The following is a 19,401-nucleotide window of genomic DNA, read 5'->3' on the forward strand; positions in this document are numbered from 1 at the left end:
TACCTGAAAAATGTGGAATAATGATAGTTATATGCTGCCTATTTCATAGTGCATTAAAGAGTGCACTTTAAGGCGCTATTAAAAACAAACAACAAATGAGATCTGCTATTTATGATCAGTACTCAAGAGGGAAGAGAGAGCAAAAACAGGTATTGGGGATAGCCACAGCATTACTACCTGCTGCAGAATTGCAGTTTGGGGTAGTGGGTGGTGTTCTTATTTTAAGTAGCTTGTCATGATTCCTAGCACTTAGCACAGTACCTAGCATATAACAGGTGCTTAATAAATGTTGATTGACTGATTAATGTTCTGACTCTACAATCCTAGGGATAGATATACAGGGCTCTCAATGTTATATAAAAAGTTAAACATATGCCAAGCTGCAGGATTTTATAAGATAGAGGAAATCTTTGTGGTGAATGCTGTGCAAAAGTCTTTTTTTTCCCCCAAAAAAGAAAGTGCTTGGAGATATATACATATATATATATATATATATCCACATATATGTTGTATGTAGTATGTTCTTGGAGTTTCTGAATTAGAGATATTCCAGGGACTTTTTATCAACTTTGAACTAAGTAATGTATGTATACCATACTATGAGTAAAGATGACTGCCTGCCAAAATAATCACCATTCAACATGTTTTCTAATAATATGAATATCTTTTTATGAAGGAACTTGACACATGATTATCATCTTCAAATTGAAGTAGAGTTTCCATTTATTCATGCCATTCACATGTGTGTTTTCTACCTAACATATTTCCTGCTACTGAATGGCAATATCCAGTTACTCTTAATATTAAGACTAGAATGAATCATAGACTTAAGGAGGGCTGGTCTTTGGCAAGACCCATCATTATAAATTATACAGTTTCTCCTCCCTAGGTTTAGGGAAGACTTTTCCCCCCAAGTTCTTAACAGACAAAAGAAATTCGGCCAAGTGCTTTTCAAGCGCAGGTCAGACACCATTGTTTTTGGAAACTTTTTTTTAACAATGTCCTGAGCTTCTTCACTGTCCCCAGTGACCAGGTCTAAAGGGGCAAAACTAATAATAACCGATGACTTGACTACCATAAAGTATGACAAAATTCACAGATGGCTAATGGAGCCCTCCAGAGTTTGGATGAGTGAAGGTGGATGTGAATGAGAAAAAACTTCTTTTCAAAATCTGAGAAATATAAAAGTCCTAGAAGAAATAAAGTAGTAGTAGTAGTAGTTGTTGTTTTTTTAAAGAAGTGCTGTGTTCTACAAAATTTCTCTGCCACATTCAGAACGTCAGATGCTTAAAGAATATCTCCCATTCAATGGTTCTTCTCATTGAGTTTAATAGTAACTGTTTTCACTTCTGTGTATTCCGCCAAAGCATATTCACCTCTGTAATGAGAAAAACAATTTCAAAATCATATTCTCCAGATTCCTTATGTAATGTGTGTGTTTTAAATTGCTTTGCCCATATAACTGCCAAGTCACTTTGAATTCAGGCCACTTGACTGATTAACCACAGGAGGAGATCATTAGGAAGTAGATTATGAAATTGGACAACATGTTAATGAAGGTGAGGACATCTGGAGAGTTTGTTTAACCTATATTTTAATTGGGATGATGGCTTCAAAATATTCAGAGTTCACTGGCAAGAAGAGAGCACATCCACCCAGCATAAATGACCCTAGAGAGACCTAACTGGACCTGATAAGTTGGCATTACTCAAATCCTTCTTAAAGTGCAGTTTGGAGTCCTTTAGAGGGGATAGGAAAAGAATGTGTGGAGGCTGGAGTTTCTGAAGGCAAGAGAGATAGAGTCACTAAAAAGAATTGGGGCATTTAGTAATCAGAGTGGGGTTTCTGGATGCAGGAGAGATAGCTGTAGCCAGAAGTCATAAAAAGAATTGGGGTATTTAGTGGTCAGAGAAATCTTCCCTTCCTACAAAAACAAACAAACAAAAACCCCTCTGTTTTATTTAAAGCAATGACATCTTTTTTTTGTTAAACTTTTAATTTTTATTTTTAGTTCCAAATTCTTTCCCTGCCTCTGCCCTTCCTCTCACACATTCAGAAGGCAAAAATATGCAATATCCATTATATACATATGTATATACATATATATGAAGTCATGAAAAACATTTTCATATTAGCCATGTTGCAAAAAAAGCAAGAAGAATAAAGTGAAAAAAAAAGATTAAAGCAATGGCATTTAATTTTTTTTAAAGCCGTATTTCATTCAGAGAGATAGATGGGCATAATGGATAAAAGACTACTCTTAGAATCAGGAACATCTATATGTGAACCTGGATGGACACATCTCTTCATTTCTCAGTGCCTCAAGCAACTTTGAGCTTCAGGGAAATTTTTAAGGTGCTGTACCTTAAAACAAGTAAATGTCTTCTCTCTACCCACCCCCCAAACAAAAAACAAGGGAAAGGGGTCAAAGCCTCTGAAAACCTCTGTACCTGCTATATACAAAGCCCTGTGCTAGATGCCAGGGTAGAGGCAAAAATGAACAAAACAAAGGCTCTGCCCTCAATGAGCTTACAATTTTATAGGGCAAATAATCTGTAAACATATAGAAAAATACTGAAAAAAATAGAATCTCCAGTCAGTTAGTGAATAAAGTTAGTAGGGTTTTTTCTAACTAAATATGGTTTTAACTGGTGGCAGAGGTATCAAATACTCCACATCTACAAGAATAAAATGTAATTGGGAAATATTTAACAAGATAAATAAAAATAGAATGAAACATAGATAATGTCAATAAATGGTTTTCTAAGGCAATATGTGTCCACAATGATCCTGAAATTGGCCCCATTTCTATTTGAAACCTGTAGTCTAGAGAAATCTAGGGACAGCTAGGTGGTATAATAGATAAGTCAAGAAGACTGGAATTAAAATCTGGCCTCAGACCCTTATTAGCTGTGTGACCTTGGGCAAGTCACTTAACCCTGTTTGCCTTTTGTTTCCTCATGTGTCAAATAAACTAGAGAAGGAAATGGCAAACCACACCAGAATCTTTGCCAAGAAGACCTCAAATGGAGTCATGAAGAGACAAGCATGATTAAAATGACTGGGTTGAGGCAACAAGAGAAATGCTAGTGAAGAAATTCCCTCTTAAAACTGTAGGCCAGTAGCTGCTCTGCAATCTATATAGTCTTAGAGAATATTGGACCATTAAAGTGAAATATCTCTTTTTCTTAAAGAGAGAAATGCTTCATTTTATTGGTCCATTTTCACAAAACCTGTATACATTAATTCTGGAAGAATCCACTGGCATTTGTATTTCATTCCACAAATGATCCTCAGGTGTCTTTGTCTTCAATAACAGCTTTGTACAGATGATCTATGAATGGACACAGTCTTTGCCTCTTCTGCTGGATCCCTCTTGCCCTGGCCTGTCTACCATGGGAGCCAGTCCTGCCTCTGGGGTTTGCAGCTTGCTCATTGAAGTGAGAGCAGGCATTGGGGCAGAGGGAGAGACCCAGAGATCTGACTCTATGTCTCCATCTAAAAACCATCTTCCAGGTGGCCTAGCAGTACCAGATCTTAAACTGTACTATAAAGCAGTAGTCATCAAAACAATATGGTACTGGTGAAGAGACAGAAGGGAAGATGAGTGGAATAGACTTGGGGTAAGTGACCTCAGCAAGACAGTCTATGATAAACCCAAAGAACCCAGCTTTTGGGACAAAACCCCACTATTTGACAAAAACTGCTGGGAAAACTGGAAAACAATTTGGGAGAGATTCGGTCTAGATCAACATCTCACACCCTATACCAAGATAAATTCAGAAGGGGTTAATGACTTGAATATAAAGGAAGAAACTATAAGTAAATGAGGTGAGCACAGAATAGTATACTTGTCAGATCTCTTGGGAAGAAAAGATTTTAAAACCAAGCAAGAGTTAGAAAAAAATTACAAAATGTAAAATAAATAATTTTGATCACATTAAACTAAAAAGTTTTCGTACAAACAAAACCAATGCTGCCAAAATTAGAAAGGAAGCAACAAATTGGGAAAAAATCTTTATAACAAAAAACTTGGACAAAGGTCTAATTACTCAAATTTATAAGGAGCTAAATCAATTGTACAAAAAAATCAAGCTACTCCCCAATTGATAAATGGGCAAGGATCATGAATAGGCAATTATCAGATAAAGAAATCTAAACTATCAACAAACACATGAAAAAGTGTTCTAAATCTCTTATAATTAGAGAAATGCAAATCAAAACAACCCTGAGGTACCACCTCACACCTAGCAGATTAGCTAACTGGACAGCAAAGGAAAGTGGTGAATGTTGGAAGGGACATGGCAAAATTGGGACATTGATGTTGTGAATTGATCCAACCATTCTGGAGGGCAATTTTGAACTATGCCCAAAGGGCTTTAAAAGACTATCTGCCTTTTGATCCAGCCATAGCAGTGCTTGGTTTATACCCCAAAAAGATAATAGATAAGCAGTCTTGTACAAAAATATTTATAGTTGCACTCTTTATGGTAGCAAAAAATTGGAAAATGAGGGAATATCCTTAAATTGGGGAGTAGCTGAACAAATTGTGGTATCTGCTGGTGATGGAATACTATTATGCTCAAAGGAATAATAAAATGGAGGAATTCCATGTGAACTGGAATGACCTCCAGGAATTGATGCAGAGTGAAAGGAGCAGAACCAGAACATTGTACATAGAGACTGATACACTGTGATAAAACCAAACGTAATGGACTTCTGTACTGGCAGCAATGCAATGATCTAGAGCAGGGGTCGGCAACGTATGGCTCTCGAGCCATATCTGGCTCTTTTGAGGGCCAGATATGGCTCTTTCTGCAGGAGCCATAAAGTCAATTTTTTTTTTCAGGCGCTGTTACAGGAGTGCACACTGTGAGCACTGTACGGCTCTCACGAAATTACATTTTAAAAAATGTGGCGTTTATGGCTTTCATGGCCAAAAAGGTTGCCGACCCCTGATCTAGAGCAAGGCTAAGGGACATATGAGAAAGAAAACTAGCCACATTCAGAGGAAGAACTGTGGGAGTAGAAACACAGAAAAAAAACAACTGCTTCATCACATGGCCTAATGGGGATATTATTGGGTATGTAGACACTAAATGATAACTCTAGTCCAACTATCAATAATATGGAATTAGGTCTTAATCAATGATACATGTAAAACCCAGTGGAATTGTGCATCGGCTAAGAGGGGTCAGGGGAATTGGGGGAGAGGAAAAGAACATGAAACATGTCACTATTGGAAAATATTCAAAATTAAAATTAAAATTAAAATTAAAATTAAATAAAACAAAAACCATCTTCCATAAGTCCTCAGAGCCCCTTCTACAGTATCCAGAGCCCAGCAGCCAGGAGGAGCAAGGACAGCAGCAATACTTTGAAAAATGCTAGCATTCCAGGGTCATACGCTCTACATTCTTCCCAGGAACAGTCAATAGTAGTAGCCTTACCTGACCCCAGTCCTGAGGATCCACACAGTGAATTCCTGCCCTTCCTGGCCTGACAATGAAGAAGGTGAGCAACAGTCCAAACACTTCCTGATTTGAAACAGACATCATGGGGAATACAGAGATCTGTTGTTGGTGGCTGCCAAGGGAGGAACAAGTCATAGTTTCTGACCTGTCTTCAGTGCAGGGGGGGAGGTCTGGTTTAAGGAGACCAGCTAGAACTGTCTTCTTTCCACATTTTCAGTCTTCACTCCAGCATTGAAAGGAAAAGGGATGATGAACAATCTATGAAGCAGCAGCTTTGACTAGCCATCATGGGGATGGGGGCCAGAGTTAGTTTCTGACAGGTGGGCTGAAACCATGTTCTCCTACGATCTTTTGAGAGCCTTAACGTGGACGATTCGTTCTGAGTTTCTGTTGGAGATTGTAGAGGGGCAGCCCCTCTGGCCCCAGATTATGACTTCTTTGCCCTTCCCTTTAATGCTACACCAGAGGATCTGGGTCCTGGCATGCTCCTTCCCTGAAATCAGACTGCCATTGTTATTCCAAAATGCTTCTTCTGGTTCAATTTCATAAAATAATCATTAAATTATTGAATCTGCTGGAATTTATGATTGCAGAGATGGATCCTATTTTCCAAATGAACTGGAACTCCAAAGGTTTTCTCAGCTACCAGACAGCCCTGAGGAGCCCCACTTCTATCATGGGAGGCGTATTCAGGTCCCAAGGAGGGAGGGAGGAAAGTAGAGGGAAGAACAATGTCTTGCCTTGCCTTTCATTTCCTGACCATCCTTCTGAAGCTCTTGGGGCTCAAGCCACAGTGTCCAGAGCTCAGTGATAACCAGCAACAAATTCAAATACACATGGTTTCAAACCCTGCCTCAGAAGCTAATTAACTTTATGATTGTGGGCAAAGTTCAATGTTCTTATCTGTAAAATGGGGGGAAAAACAGCACTTGCCTCCCAGGGGTTTTATGAGGACTAAATGAGCATATGTATAATATGTAAAAGAACTTTACAAACCTTAAAGCATTATATAAATATTAGCTTTTTTTGTTGTTCCTTAAGGTCAAGGGTCATGTTCTCTTCCCCCTGCCCAGGCTGGACTCAGTAGGGGGAAACCTTACTTGGGACCTGCCCTACCTTGAGCTTCCATTTGGGCAGCTTCTCTTTATCTTGACTCAGAACTAAATGGGGAGTGAGACCAATCTAGAATCCCATGTCTTTAAAGAAAATAAAGTGGAGATGACAGCCAGGGTCCCAGACTCCAGGTTGGTAGCAGCCTCCTCCCCTCCATTGTTCTTTAAGGGACTTTGCAAAATCCATTTATTCTGAACTTCAAAGTAGAGACTGTGAAAAAGGGGCAGTCCCTCCAACTTCAGATTGTGCTCTCCTACTGCTCCTCATGCTTCCAATTGCTTCTCCAAAGAATCTCGGTTGTAGGATCATCCACAACTCCCTCCATCCTATTTTTGAGAATTATTGCTGCTACTAATTAGTCAGGAATGCCTTACTTTGGAGATGTCAAATAAATGCTCAGTGAACAAATTAGGTGATTTATCCAGGGTCCCATGGCCAAGATGTATTAGAAGCAGACCTTGAAGCCAGTTTCTCCTGACACCGAGCCCCACCCTATTCTCTACACCATGTTGTCTGTCAAAGTGGCATTTATTTTGGGCTACTATACTGATGCATCAATTGAGTTTGCACAACACTCAAACCTGTAATCCTTTTTCAAACAAACAGTTGTTTAACCATACCTCTTTTATCTAGTATTTATAAAGTAATGTAAACTTAATTATTTATTTAATGTTCAAGATTATAAGTAAATATAAGTAAATGTAAAATATATGCAAGATAAATTCAGAGTAATTTTTTTTTTGGGGGGGGGGAGGACCACTAACATCTGAGGGGAACAGGAAGGTCTCTTGTAGAAGGTGGCAACTGAGCCATCTTAAAGGAACTAGGGATAATTATAAAACCATTAATTCACCCCTACATTTTGCAATTGAGAAAACTGAAGTCCAAAGTCCAAATGAACTATCCATTGGTAGACATGTAGTAAGTGGCAGGGACAGTATTTGAACCCATTTCCTCTGACTGCAAATCCCATTCTCCCTTCTTCTACTATACTGTCAGTCACTGAGTAAACATTTAAGTGCCTACTATGTGCCAGTCATTGTATTAACGAAGCACTGGGGATTCGTTGATAGTTGAGTTTTTGTTTCTTTTAATCCTTATAGGCTTATACCCTTAAGACTATATCAGGATTTATCTGTAAAAGCTAACATATTATATATATACATATAAAAATATAGTTGCTTAAACATTTTTTGGAATAAAAAGAATGGATTAGCATATAAAGTGATTTGTCTACTCTTCTAGTTATCCTCAGATAAATTAAGTCTAAATATTGTGCCTATGCTACCTAAAGAAGGCACTAACGATCACCTACTAGCAACTACCTGAGGTGCAGGTATAATTCCTGGGAAGAACTGAAAAGCCTTTAACCTATAGTCCCAACTGGTTGAAGTGGACTATTATTTAATTTTTAAATTTAATATAAAATATAATAAATAATATTATTTAATTTAATATAAAATATAAATATTATTTAATAAATATATTCTAACTGTATATAAGGAATTAGTACTATTTGGCCTAATTCTTCTGTCAATGGAGAACCATACTGGAGCCCTTTATTCTTGTCAGTCATGCTTCCTTCTAAATGATCTCTGGACTGAAAGTTTCTCCCTACTCTAGTTTCTCCACTCAGCTGGCCAAGGTATCTTCCTAAAGAGCACTTCTGCCCATGTTACCAGGGAGTATGCTGGAGTCAGTTCCTATCAGCTGGAGAGTTGATTGTTAAATTTCAGTGTGAACATTTAAACCTCATGAATTTGCGGCAAATACTACAAATCAAGGCTTGATTAATTGTTTTGTTGATTTCTAGGTCTAAGAAAGTGATAGAGAAAATGTTGAAAATGCAAATTAAGTGTACATGTGTCATGAGTACTCTTTTTTTTTTTTTTTTTTTAAACCCTTACCTTCTGTCTTGGAGCCAATACTCTGTATTGGCTCCAAGGCAGAAGAGTGGTAAGGGTAGGCAATGGGGGTCAAGTGACTTGCCCAGGGTCACACAGCTGGGAAGTGTCTGAGGCCAGATTTGAACCTAGGACCTCCCGTCGCTAGGCCCAGCTTTCAATCCACTGAACTACCCAACTGCCCCCACTTTCTTTTTTTGAGAATCAATTGATAATGTTTACTAGCGTGTTCCTTCTGTCACCCCAATAAATAAACTCTAGAGCTTCCTATTGACTCCAAGATCAAATAGAAAGACTTCTCTTTGGCTTTTACATATCTGTCCAGTTTTTAAAAAACATTTTTTCAAATTAATTTTAATTAATTAAAAATTATTAACCTGGTTATACTAGCCTCTTCACCGTTCCTCAAGCACAACATTCCACTTTCCAACTCTGAACTTTGTAGTGGTTGCCTGGAATGCTCCCCCTCCTAACCACTGCTTAATATCCCTGGCTTTCCTCAAGACTCAGTTCAAATCCCAACTTCAAAAGGAGGCTCCCCCTGGTTCCCTACTCATCAACTGATAATGCTTTCCTTCAAAGACTGCCTTCCATCGCACATGTGTGCATGTTTATTCTATGTGTGTGTCTATATAAATGTATATATGTATTTACTTATTTAAATGCTGTCAACCTTGAAGACAGGGACCACATTCCCCACCCACCCCCTTTTTTTGTATTCCCAGAATTTAGCACAATTTCTGGCAAATAGTGAATCCTTAAAAAATACATATTGATCAACTGGCTGTTGTTTCTGGCTATGCTACCATGAACTGTCACAGAACCTTCTTCCTTTTCAGTGTCTCATAAGCAGGGATTTTATGTATTATCAAAATTGCTTCATTAAATAGCCTTCTAGCAGCGACACATCACACTCCTATTTTTACTTGGGCATTCATTCAATAACATTAGTTTTGAATCTTAACTTTGGCATGGTTATAAAAGTGATTTATAAAAGGGCTACGTTATTTTGTTTTTTTAGTGTTTTAGTATTAATGGTGTCTTTTTTTAACCACTGAGATTTTGAAAGCCTGACTTCAGAATTCCCAGGTTGATCAAAATGCTCAGCTCCCACTCCATATCCCCTTATGACCCACCCTTAAGCTCCATACTAACTGCAAGAGCTGAGATAATAAATTCTTCTTACAACCAATGGAAACTGGATTCTTGTCTTGGCTCTTTCTCAAATCATTGGCCCAAATGATTTCCCTACATGAGAGCACTTCATATGACTCATTTTTACCACCTCCTTCAGAATTACAGATAAAAAATGATCTTTCCTATTGCATATATAAAGTGGGGGAGGCAAAATGGTATAAAGGAAAGAGCTTGGCTTTAAGTGAGAAGAATCAAGATCACAGTTAAACTTTGGTACTTATTATTTATATATATTTATATCTCTAAGCCTCCATTTTCCCATCTGCAAAGTAGGGATAACAATAGTCATAGTATCTACATTGCTGGACTTTTGTGAGGGTCCAAGGATAATTTAAAGGGTTCCTCAATTCTAAAGCATATTCAAAATTAAATTAAGCTAAACTGAACTTACTTATCAGGCAAGATAGAGTGGGGAAAGCTTTAACAAGACTGGAAAAGATACAAAGTTAAGTCAGATAACAACAGGGAGTAAATTTAATGACCTAAACCTAGACTGTTAGAATGTTTCATTGGGAAGAAAACTGGAGAAAAGACAAAAAGCACTGCTGTCCAGAGCAGATAATTCAATGGCTCATGAATATATAATGAAAAGATCTGGGCTTGGAGGCAGGTTCAAATTTTACCTTGTAGACTTATTACCTGCATGACCTTAGGAAATTCACTTAGCTACTCGAGGTTACAGTTTCCTCACCTTTAAAATAAGAGGGATAACTAGATGGCCACTAAGGTTCCTTTCAGCTTTAAATCTAGGATACTGTGATTTTAAGTACTAACTTAATCATAGTTATTGAAAACAACCTTGGACACAAAGCAAGAGCTGACAGCAACATAATTAAGTTTTATATCCTGAGAGGAGAGAGGAAACCCAAGGAATCAATATTGGAAAATGTAATTATAACAAAATAACGACATTAAATAACACCTAAATCATAGTCTTATAAAAGTAATCTACAGGAAAAATGTGGATTGAAGGTCCCTCAAAAATGAAAATTAGGGGGCAGCTGGGTAGCTCAGTGGAGTGAGAGTCAGGCCTAGAGACAGGAGGTTCTAGGTTCAAACCCGGCCTCAGTCACTTCCCAGCCGTGTGACCCTGGGCAAGTCACTTGACCCCCATTGCCCACCCTTACCACTCTTCCACCTATGAGACAATACACCGAAGTACAAGGGTTAAAAAAAAAAAAAAGAAAATTAAATGCAAAGAAAAGGGAAATCCCCAAACTGTAACAGATAAAAAAGAAGTCAAAAAGGTTTGAGTTTCACTTTATAAAGGACTCCGAAAACCAAAGCAAACCAAAATTGTGTGTGTGTGTGTGTGTGTGTGTGTGTGTGTGTGTGTGTGTGTGTGTACATAAATGTGGGCAGCTAGGTGGCACAATGGAAAAAGGACTAGGCTTGGAATCAGGACGACTCATTATCCTGAGTTTAAATGCAGCCTCAGAAACTCACTAGCCATATGACCCTGGACAAGTCCTTTAACTCAGTTTACCTTGGTTCTTCACCTGTAAAATGAGTTGAGGAAGGACATGGCAAACTACTCCAGTGTCTGTGCCCAAAACCCCCCCACAAAATGGAGTCACAAAGAGTTGGACACAACTGGAACAACTCAACAAAATACATATATAATATGAATATAACATATATACTCACAATACATAATACACAAACCTGTATACTATGAACCAATTATTCTCTTTATAGAGCCAATGGCCCCCTTGATGACAGTGAAGCAAAGGCTATGTTTAGGATTCAAAAGGGTGAACTCAATGTACTGATTTGATATGGTAATAGTTTTAACTACTCCAATGAGTCTGGTGAGCAGGATCTACCAACACTGACTGTGCTTCTCGCTTCTCTTGACTCCTCTCCACCCTTCTAGGCAGCAGCTTGTCTTTGAGGACAGAATACAGCAAGCAGTACAAGGATGCCTTTTCTACTCCCGCATACGCTCAAGTTTTCATCCATGGAAGAGACATAAAATCAGTGACTAGAAGCTGCAAATATCACTTGTAATCTAGCATTATGGTCCTCTGTGACAGAAGATTTTCTGGATTTGAGGATGAGGTCCCTGATAGATGTAGAAATTTGCTAAAGTTCCTTTTGAATGACATTATTAGCATCTTTATGCTCTCTGCCCGCTTGGCTAATCAACCAGTCACCTCCTTGGCCAGTTTTCTTACTCTGATTAGCCAGCTGCTTCACAACTAGGTCTTGACCTAGAAGACCAGACCAGAAGAGAATGTTGATCCTCTGGCATTTTATTGCCTAGAAAAGCAATGATTCGTGGCACACATTGCCCAGGGGGCACGAAGCATATGATGAGCTGAGAACTGAAACAACCGAAACTGGAGAGGTTTCGATTAAGAAACATATAGGAAAAATGCTTCCTCTTAAACTGTCCTCCAATGAGGTATGTTCAAATACTCAGAAAATTCAAGTCAAATTTACAAAATAAGACACCAAGACCAGAGGGCATATACTTGAGGGTTCTGCAGGTACTCCAGGATGAAATTTGAGAGTTATTCCTCACAAATGAATCATTTAAGAGATTATACACCAGAGTCCTCCCAGGGTGCTGAGTATTTCAAGTGGGGTTAGGAAGTAGGAAATAGAATTGTCAAAGGCTCAGACATAGAAATGAGCATGATGGTCTGAGGAACAATGAACTTATTAGTCGAATGTCAATAATGGTTTAAACTGATAGTGATGAGAGAAAAGATTGGATAATTAAAGTGGAGCCCAAACATGTTATTATATTCTTGAAAATGTGGTTCATTTTGTTGTTGTACACTTGAGGGCTTGATGAGAAAGGAGTGACAGTATGTTGTTCTACAAAGGGCACTAGGCAGAGCTGAATTAAAGTCGAACTAGAAAGAACTGGATTGAAGCCTTGTTTTGCTATTTATTAGCTGTGAAACATCGGGCCTCTCTGGGTATCAGCTTCCCTGTCACAAAATGCAATACTAATACCTGAGCTGTCTAACTCACAGTGTAGGTGGGCAACCTCAGATAATATACGTTAAACTACTTTGGAAACTATGCAATACAATAAAAATGTATAAGCGATTATTATTAAAATTATTATTATTAATAACAAAACTTACAGTTCTCTGCCATTTCCTGACATTTTAAAGCCACCAAATGGAGCTTGTGCATAGATGGCATTGTAGCAGTTGATCCTGTAGGGAGAATTTGTAAAATACAATTACATGGAGGATAGACATTGGTATTCAATCAAGTTCATCGATAGTTTCCTTACTTTTGATCTCATCTCTCCCCTCCTCATCCCTTTCTGAGGGACTAAATATTTCAAAACATATGGCTTCCAGTTGGGAAAGGTTCTAAGAAATGATGGAGGGGATATGAAGGAAGAAAGGAGGAAAATTGGGAGAAAAGAGTAAAGTTGGAATTTATCTTAGTTCTATTTATAACATCTGAAGATGTTTCATTATTTGCCATTCCATATATCATAACTAGATATCTATGCTGTTTACCATAGGTGATGTTTTATTGTTACTTGTCATTAATAAGGATGATAAACCTCATTCACTTCAATTAGTCAAAACATATGGCTGATCTAATTAATCCAGGAACAGCTGAATTAACAAATGATAATATCACTTCACATGTGTGGGGACAGATATTGGGGGCAGAAACTCAGAATTAAAAGTTTATGAACAAAGGAAAAATGAGGAGGAGCAGAAAGTGAATTAGGGAAGAGAAAAGACAAATGGAATGCAGAGGAATAAAAAGTAGGAGGAAAGAGAGAGTGAAGACAATTGTTGAACAGAGAAAAAAACAAACATTTTTAATCATCGCACTCCCATTAACTAGACAGGATTTTTAAAAAATGTGACACCTAGTGTTCATGACTGAATTGCAACCTATTCTGAGGTTGCTCAGCTTTATTTTTTAATTTTTATGTATTTATTTTTTACTTTTGAAAATATCTAAAAGTTAGGAAAGAGGGAGGCTCTTGAGGCATTCAAAAGTCTGGGAGAAACAATAAACACCGTATACTTACCAGACCGTTCCAGATTCTAATGCAGAAGCCAGTTTCAATGCTTTATCAAGATTTTTAGTGAATACTGCTGCAGTGAGTCCATACTCAATACTGTTTGCTCTTTTTATGACTTCTTCTATATTTTTGAACTTCATTATTGGTTGGACAGGTCCAAAGATCTACAATGAAGTAGTGACGATGGCAGTAAGGGACAAGTGTAGACTGAAATCCCATGACTTCAGAAAGAATTTCCTCATTTTATATGTTTTTGTCCAAACATGCAAAAGGATCACTGGTAACCTGGAATGTGGGTGAGCTGGAAAGACCACTGAATCTGGAAACTATGGATCTGTGTTCAAATCCTGATTCTGCCTCTTTTACTGCCTTTCCTTTGTGGTTTCAGGTAATCTTTAGACTTATAAAGCAAAAAGCCTCAAGGGCTTTTCTTTTCTTTTCTTTTCTTTTTTTAAGTAATTTGACTTTCTGGAAATCTGAGAAGCATCAAATTAAAATTGTTTTGAATGATAAGGTTAAAGTTGTTCTAGGAGAATCCCTTTCCCTAACTCCTCAGAGCAGTAAGCATGGAAAGCTTGCAGAGAGCAACTTAACAATCACATACAAACACTGGAATGATGGAATCTTTTATGTAATACTGTTAAAACACCAGCAGAGATACAGTTCTATGATTATGCCCTGCAACCCAGAGTGCCACATTTACCACAAATGGAGGAACTTCAAAACAACAAAGGGACTTCCCTTTCTGGTAAGCATTGGAAGGGAAATGGCAAATTTTTACCAAAATTGAGTGTGAGCAAAGGGAAGAAAAAAAATCAGTGCTATAAATCTAAAGTTGAAAATGTAAAAGGTGGCTTTTGAAGGCAACTCATTACTGGACTCAGTGTCCAAATTTATTTTTAGATCTAACATTATGTCTAGGCTGAGGAAATAGTTTCCCAGGTTCCTTAGAAACTGCATGTCACAGGACAGCTAAAAAGCTGAGTTGTATGCCATCAGTGTACAGTAAGTAACCCATAAAAATCTCAAGACTAAAGTCTATAAAATTTTGCTGCCAGAAAGCCTTTGGCAGTAATTTACTCTTTTATGTCTCCCAATGGACACATTAAAAAAAAAGGCAAAACATCCTGGGGTCTAATCATATGGGGCCAGATTCTCATCCTACATGAACTCTATAGGAATTGTTACCGGGATACAAACCTGGCCCATGGTAACCAGATGCCATCTTGTTTGATATTAGAAACACAGTGTTAGATTTATGTCTTTGTGGGGTTCTCTTGCCTTTCCATCATTTCAAAATGGTGACCAGAAGAGAAAACTTCAATAAGAGTTTTACAAGGAATGCATTCATTAAATAAACATCCCTTATAGGAATTTGGTTGGAGAGAACTCAAAGTGGTAAGGGGCTATTCCAGGGATCTTGACTTGACAAAATCCTAAAGCAACCACTTTTGCTTTGCTGTCAGGATCATTTCCAACCTATAAGTAACAGGGAAGTTCCCAGGACCTAACTGTTTTCCAATTGTAGGGGCTTTTGTTGAACAAGTGTAACTTTCATTTTAAGAAATATGTTAATATGAACCTTCTGCATTGGCATTTATTTCAAAAATCCAATGAAATTTAAAATAAAAATTTCCCTGTGTAGAAAATCAAAGCACTACATACCATACTGATAAATGAATAAAAATAAGCAGAGGTGAAAGGTAAGCAAAGCAGTTTACAAATGAATCAATTAACCATTTAAAATAAAATTTTGGTGTGGGGGGGAAGGGCATATTTCTTTTATTTTGAATTTACTTTGATGAAGGAGAGAAGGGAGAAGAAGACTCTCGTATGGCCCCAGCCTTCCTCCTAGCTATACAGACCTGAATTTTTTTTAGAGGTACCGTATTAAAAAATAATGGACTAGAAAGATCAAAAGATTTAGGTCCTGGTCATGAGCAAGGGAAAAGTCATCTGATTTTCCACAAGAACTAATCTGTACAGGTTCTAAAATTACATGGAGAGTAGTTTTAACTCTAACTTAATGGCTTCTTTTAGAATCAATAAGTCAAAATATAGAATATGGGGGAGGGAGAGGTGGGAGAGAAATTAACCTCCTCATCTAATTCTTCTTCCTTCTATCCTAACCATAAGTAGTGTCACTTCCATGTGGAGTTTAACTGCTGAAAAGTTTAAATGGCAGAGAAAGTGATTTATGCAGTGTTTGAAATTGTTGAATTAGTAACAGATTCATGTAGTCTACTTTCTCCTCTTTTTCTGGGATATTTAGAAGCATATCCCTTGGGAAACGCAAATCTGTCAGATGTCAATAAAACATGATGGCCCCAAACTGAGGTGGCAATGTGATATTGTGGGGAAAGGGCTGATTTGGAGAAAGAGGATTTAAGATTAAAAGCTAGCTTTGTTACGTACTAGCTATGTGAACTTAGGCAAGTCACTACCTCTCCAGGCCTCACCTATAAAAAAGGAAGTTTGGACTACATGGACATGAAGGTCCTTCTAGTGCTGTCTTGGTCTTTCTGAAGTACTTTACCTTCTCTTTTAGAACCAATACTAAATAACAGTTCTAAGACAGAAGAGCGGCAAGGGCTAGGAAACTGGGATTAAGTGATTTGTTTAGCTTCACACAGTCAGGAGGTGTTTGAGGTCAGATTTGAACCCAGGATGGCTTGTCCCCAGACTTGGCTTTCTATCCACTGAGCCACCTAGCTTCCCCTTGAAATATATATTTTTTAAGATGGCAGGAAGGAGAAGGCTACCAAATTTACTTCTTCTATAACTAAGACAAAGCAAAAAGTTATCCCTGAGATCCTTTGGACTCAAGGGACATGCTCCCAGAGTATGTTCAATTTGAAAGGCCCAAACCTCCAAGTCCAATGAGCCACCAGAACACTATTTCTGTTTCCCCATTAACATTTGTGGTAACACACCTCCTCTTTGGCAATCCGCATGTTGTCTGTAACTTCGGAGAACACTGTGGGCTTTATGAATAGCCCCCTGTCTTCCATGGCTGAGCCCCCATATTCCAGTTTAGCACCTTCTTTCTTCCCACTCTCTATCAGGTCCAGAATTTTGTCAAACTGCTTTTGGTCAATCTATAAAATACAGAAAAGAAAGAATTAGTATCGAATCCAGGCTTCTCTCAAGACTAACCTGGATCTAATGGTTTGGGTACTGTTTGGACCTTCAAAATAAGCCATTATCATGCCTCCAAACATTCCTACAAAGGCAGGGATGTTACATTTTTGCAAAGTAAGAAACTTTTTTTTTTTTTTTGCTCTTTATCTCATAAGTATTTATTAAGCATCTGCTAAGAGCACAGCAATGTGCAAGTCACGGGGGAGAGAAAATGAATGCAAAGAAATAGACCACCCTGAGTCCGCTCTTCAGGTCATTTTTGTTCATAGGATTTAGAGTTAGATGCAATCTTACATGTCCTCAAATCCCACCCCATAGTTTATACTCTAGTAATAAATTTGAGACCTTTCCTCAAGGTGGTCCAGGGTAACCATGCTGGAAATGGAATCAGAACTAATGACCCCCTCAGAAATGGATGCCCATTGCCAGGATGCCTAGCTTTCATATAGAACACGTCTGGGTCCTGTTTTCAAAATAAAGGCTTTGGTCTTTGGGGTTCATATTTCGCTTCCCACTTGACCAACCACCCTGATTATATCTTCGCCATTTGCCTGACTACTGGATTTCCCAACACCTTCCCTAAGTGACTTAACTTTGTTTTGGAACCACAAGGCTATGTTGTCTTGATTGATGAATCATCCAGCATAAAAATTGTGAATATGCATATGCCTATATAATATACATACATATATGTACAGAATAAATAATATTGATGACATCACATATATGTATGTTTTAACAGCCCCAAATTCAGACCACAGGTCAGTCTCTCATTTCACCTAGTAGAAAAAATATGATTACAATAGTTCTTTTTGCTCCTGGATCTCCACTTTCTACTTCTTTCTCTGGTAACAATAATCAAACAATACCACCAGTGCTTCTGCAAAAGCCACTTCAGTATCTTTGTCAAGAGAACTCCACGGACAGTATTAAAAATGCTTGTGACAGTCAATGGCCCTGTGGCTCCACGTAACATCCTGTCCCTGCGATTTCTCCAAATCCTTCCTTGCCACCACCAAATGCTGCTCCAAGAAAGTAAACCAGCTGCTGAAAGAGATTATTTGGCTTTGTATTTGTATCCCATCACTTAGCATAGGTCTTGGCATATAGCAAGCACTTAATAAATGCATTTTATTCATTCACAGTTCTTGTGCATGTGAACCAAATGGCATAGAGATGGGGGCAATCTTATAATCAGTCTGGTGAATTTGCAATGGAATTATCCAGCTTTTGGATGATCAATGATCAAAGACCTGTTTGAATTTTGTTGAAAATGGGCTATTTTCCTTTTCACTTTGGCTCTGGAGACATAGCTCTCGTATGTATTTGCTGGTCCCAGTACTTTATGATTTTAGACAGAGTAATGAATTTTACTTGAAATATGTTAAAGATGAAAAAATAAAAAGCAAACTCAGTTGGCCTCTCTGCATTCTTTTCTTTCTGCCACAGGAGAGCACATGATTCGATAATTGGGGGCATATGCCCCAAACCTCTGCTCTTCATAGATAGCCTCATTAAAAACAGATTTAGTATTAATCTCTAATTGAATAGGTTCTCTATTTGCATTCCAATCCCTGTCGCTGGGCAAAATAAGTATGATTCATGGTTTAACACAAGAGGTAGTCATGGTGTAGCAGAAAGGATATGGATCTTGAGTCAGAAGCCAAGGGGTTGTGTCCTTGTCCTCTCCATAATAGCTTATGTAGCCATTGACAAGTCATTTAATGCCCTGTACCTCAGTTTCCTTATCTGTGAAATCTATGCCTATCCCATTCCTTTTAAAGTTGTGAAGATAAAATCAAATAATTCATGGACATGTTCTACCATCTATGATGCTTTTTGTAAATGTCAGTTGTTATTTTCCATGGACTTTTTAATATCAGTTGTTTCCAAAAGTTGTTGCTGGCATTATCAAACCATTATTTTTGCTAAACTGGAAAAGAAAATGGCAAACCATTTCAGTATCTTTGCCAAGAAAACTCCATGGATAGTATTAAAAATGCTAAAAATGATATAATATTAGAAGATGAGCCCCTCAGGTGTGAAGGGGCTGGTATGCTAAGTCAGACAGGACTGAAAAACAACAAAAGTTTTGCTAAATGTACATAACATCTTCAGAGCGCTCGCAATCTGGCTCTGCTTTTATCAATTCAGCCTCATCTGAATCCAAGGCAACTTAGTACAGTCAATTTGATTACCTTGTCCCAAGCTCCAACTACACTTCCAGCATCCCTTGCCTTTGTTAAAGGTTTTCTCTATACGAGGAATGATATACAACCTCCCATTTGGATCCCTTGCATTTCCTGATCCCTTCATCCTGGATCACTCCACCTTTCTCCCATTTTCCCATTAATTCATAATACTTGGCTTGCATTTTTCACATGCATTTATTGCATATACATTTTGTACGCAAGTTATTTTTCCATTATGGTCTCTCCTTAGTCCCTAGTTGATATCATGAAGGCAAGAATCTTGTCTTGTTTAATAGTGTATTTCCTCCAGCAACTCGTGCATGGTTTAAAAAAACACAAGTGATATGAGTAATTGTTGACTGTCT

The 19,401-nt window shown here is 37.9% G+C and overlaps 1 protein-coding gene across 1 annotated transcript in view; it reads right to left on the reverse strand.

Moving 5' to 3' along the window:
- Positions 1-943: 943 nt before the first annotated feature.
- The window catches only part of ALDH1A3 (aldehyde dehydrogenase 1 family member A3), a 57,415-nt gene continuing 38,957 nt past the window's right edge, over positions 944-19,401 (reverse strand). The window contains exons 9-12 of the mRNA XM_044662456.1: positions 16,637-16,801; positions 13,710-13,867; positions 12,790-12,864; positions 944-1,378 (exon numbers count right to left, since the gene is read on the reverse strand). Of these exons, the coding sequence (XP_044518391.1) occupies positions 1,306-1,378; positions 12,790-12,864; positions 13,710-13,867; positions 16,637-16,801 (471 nt within the window). The 3' untranslated portion in view covers positions 944-1,305. The remainder of the gene's footprint in view (positions 1,379-12,789; positions 12,865-13,709; positions 13,868-16,636; positions 16,802-19,401) is intronic.

This window comes from Gracilinanus agilis, chromosome 2 (genome assembly GCF_016433145.1).
Source record: "Gracilinanus agilis isolate LMUSP501 chromosome 2, AgileGrace, whole genome shotgun sequence".
Taxonomy (NCBI): Eukaryota; Metazoa; Chordata; class Mammalia; order Didelphimorphia; family Didelphidae; genus Gracilinanus; species Gracilinanus agilis.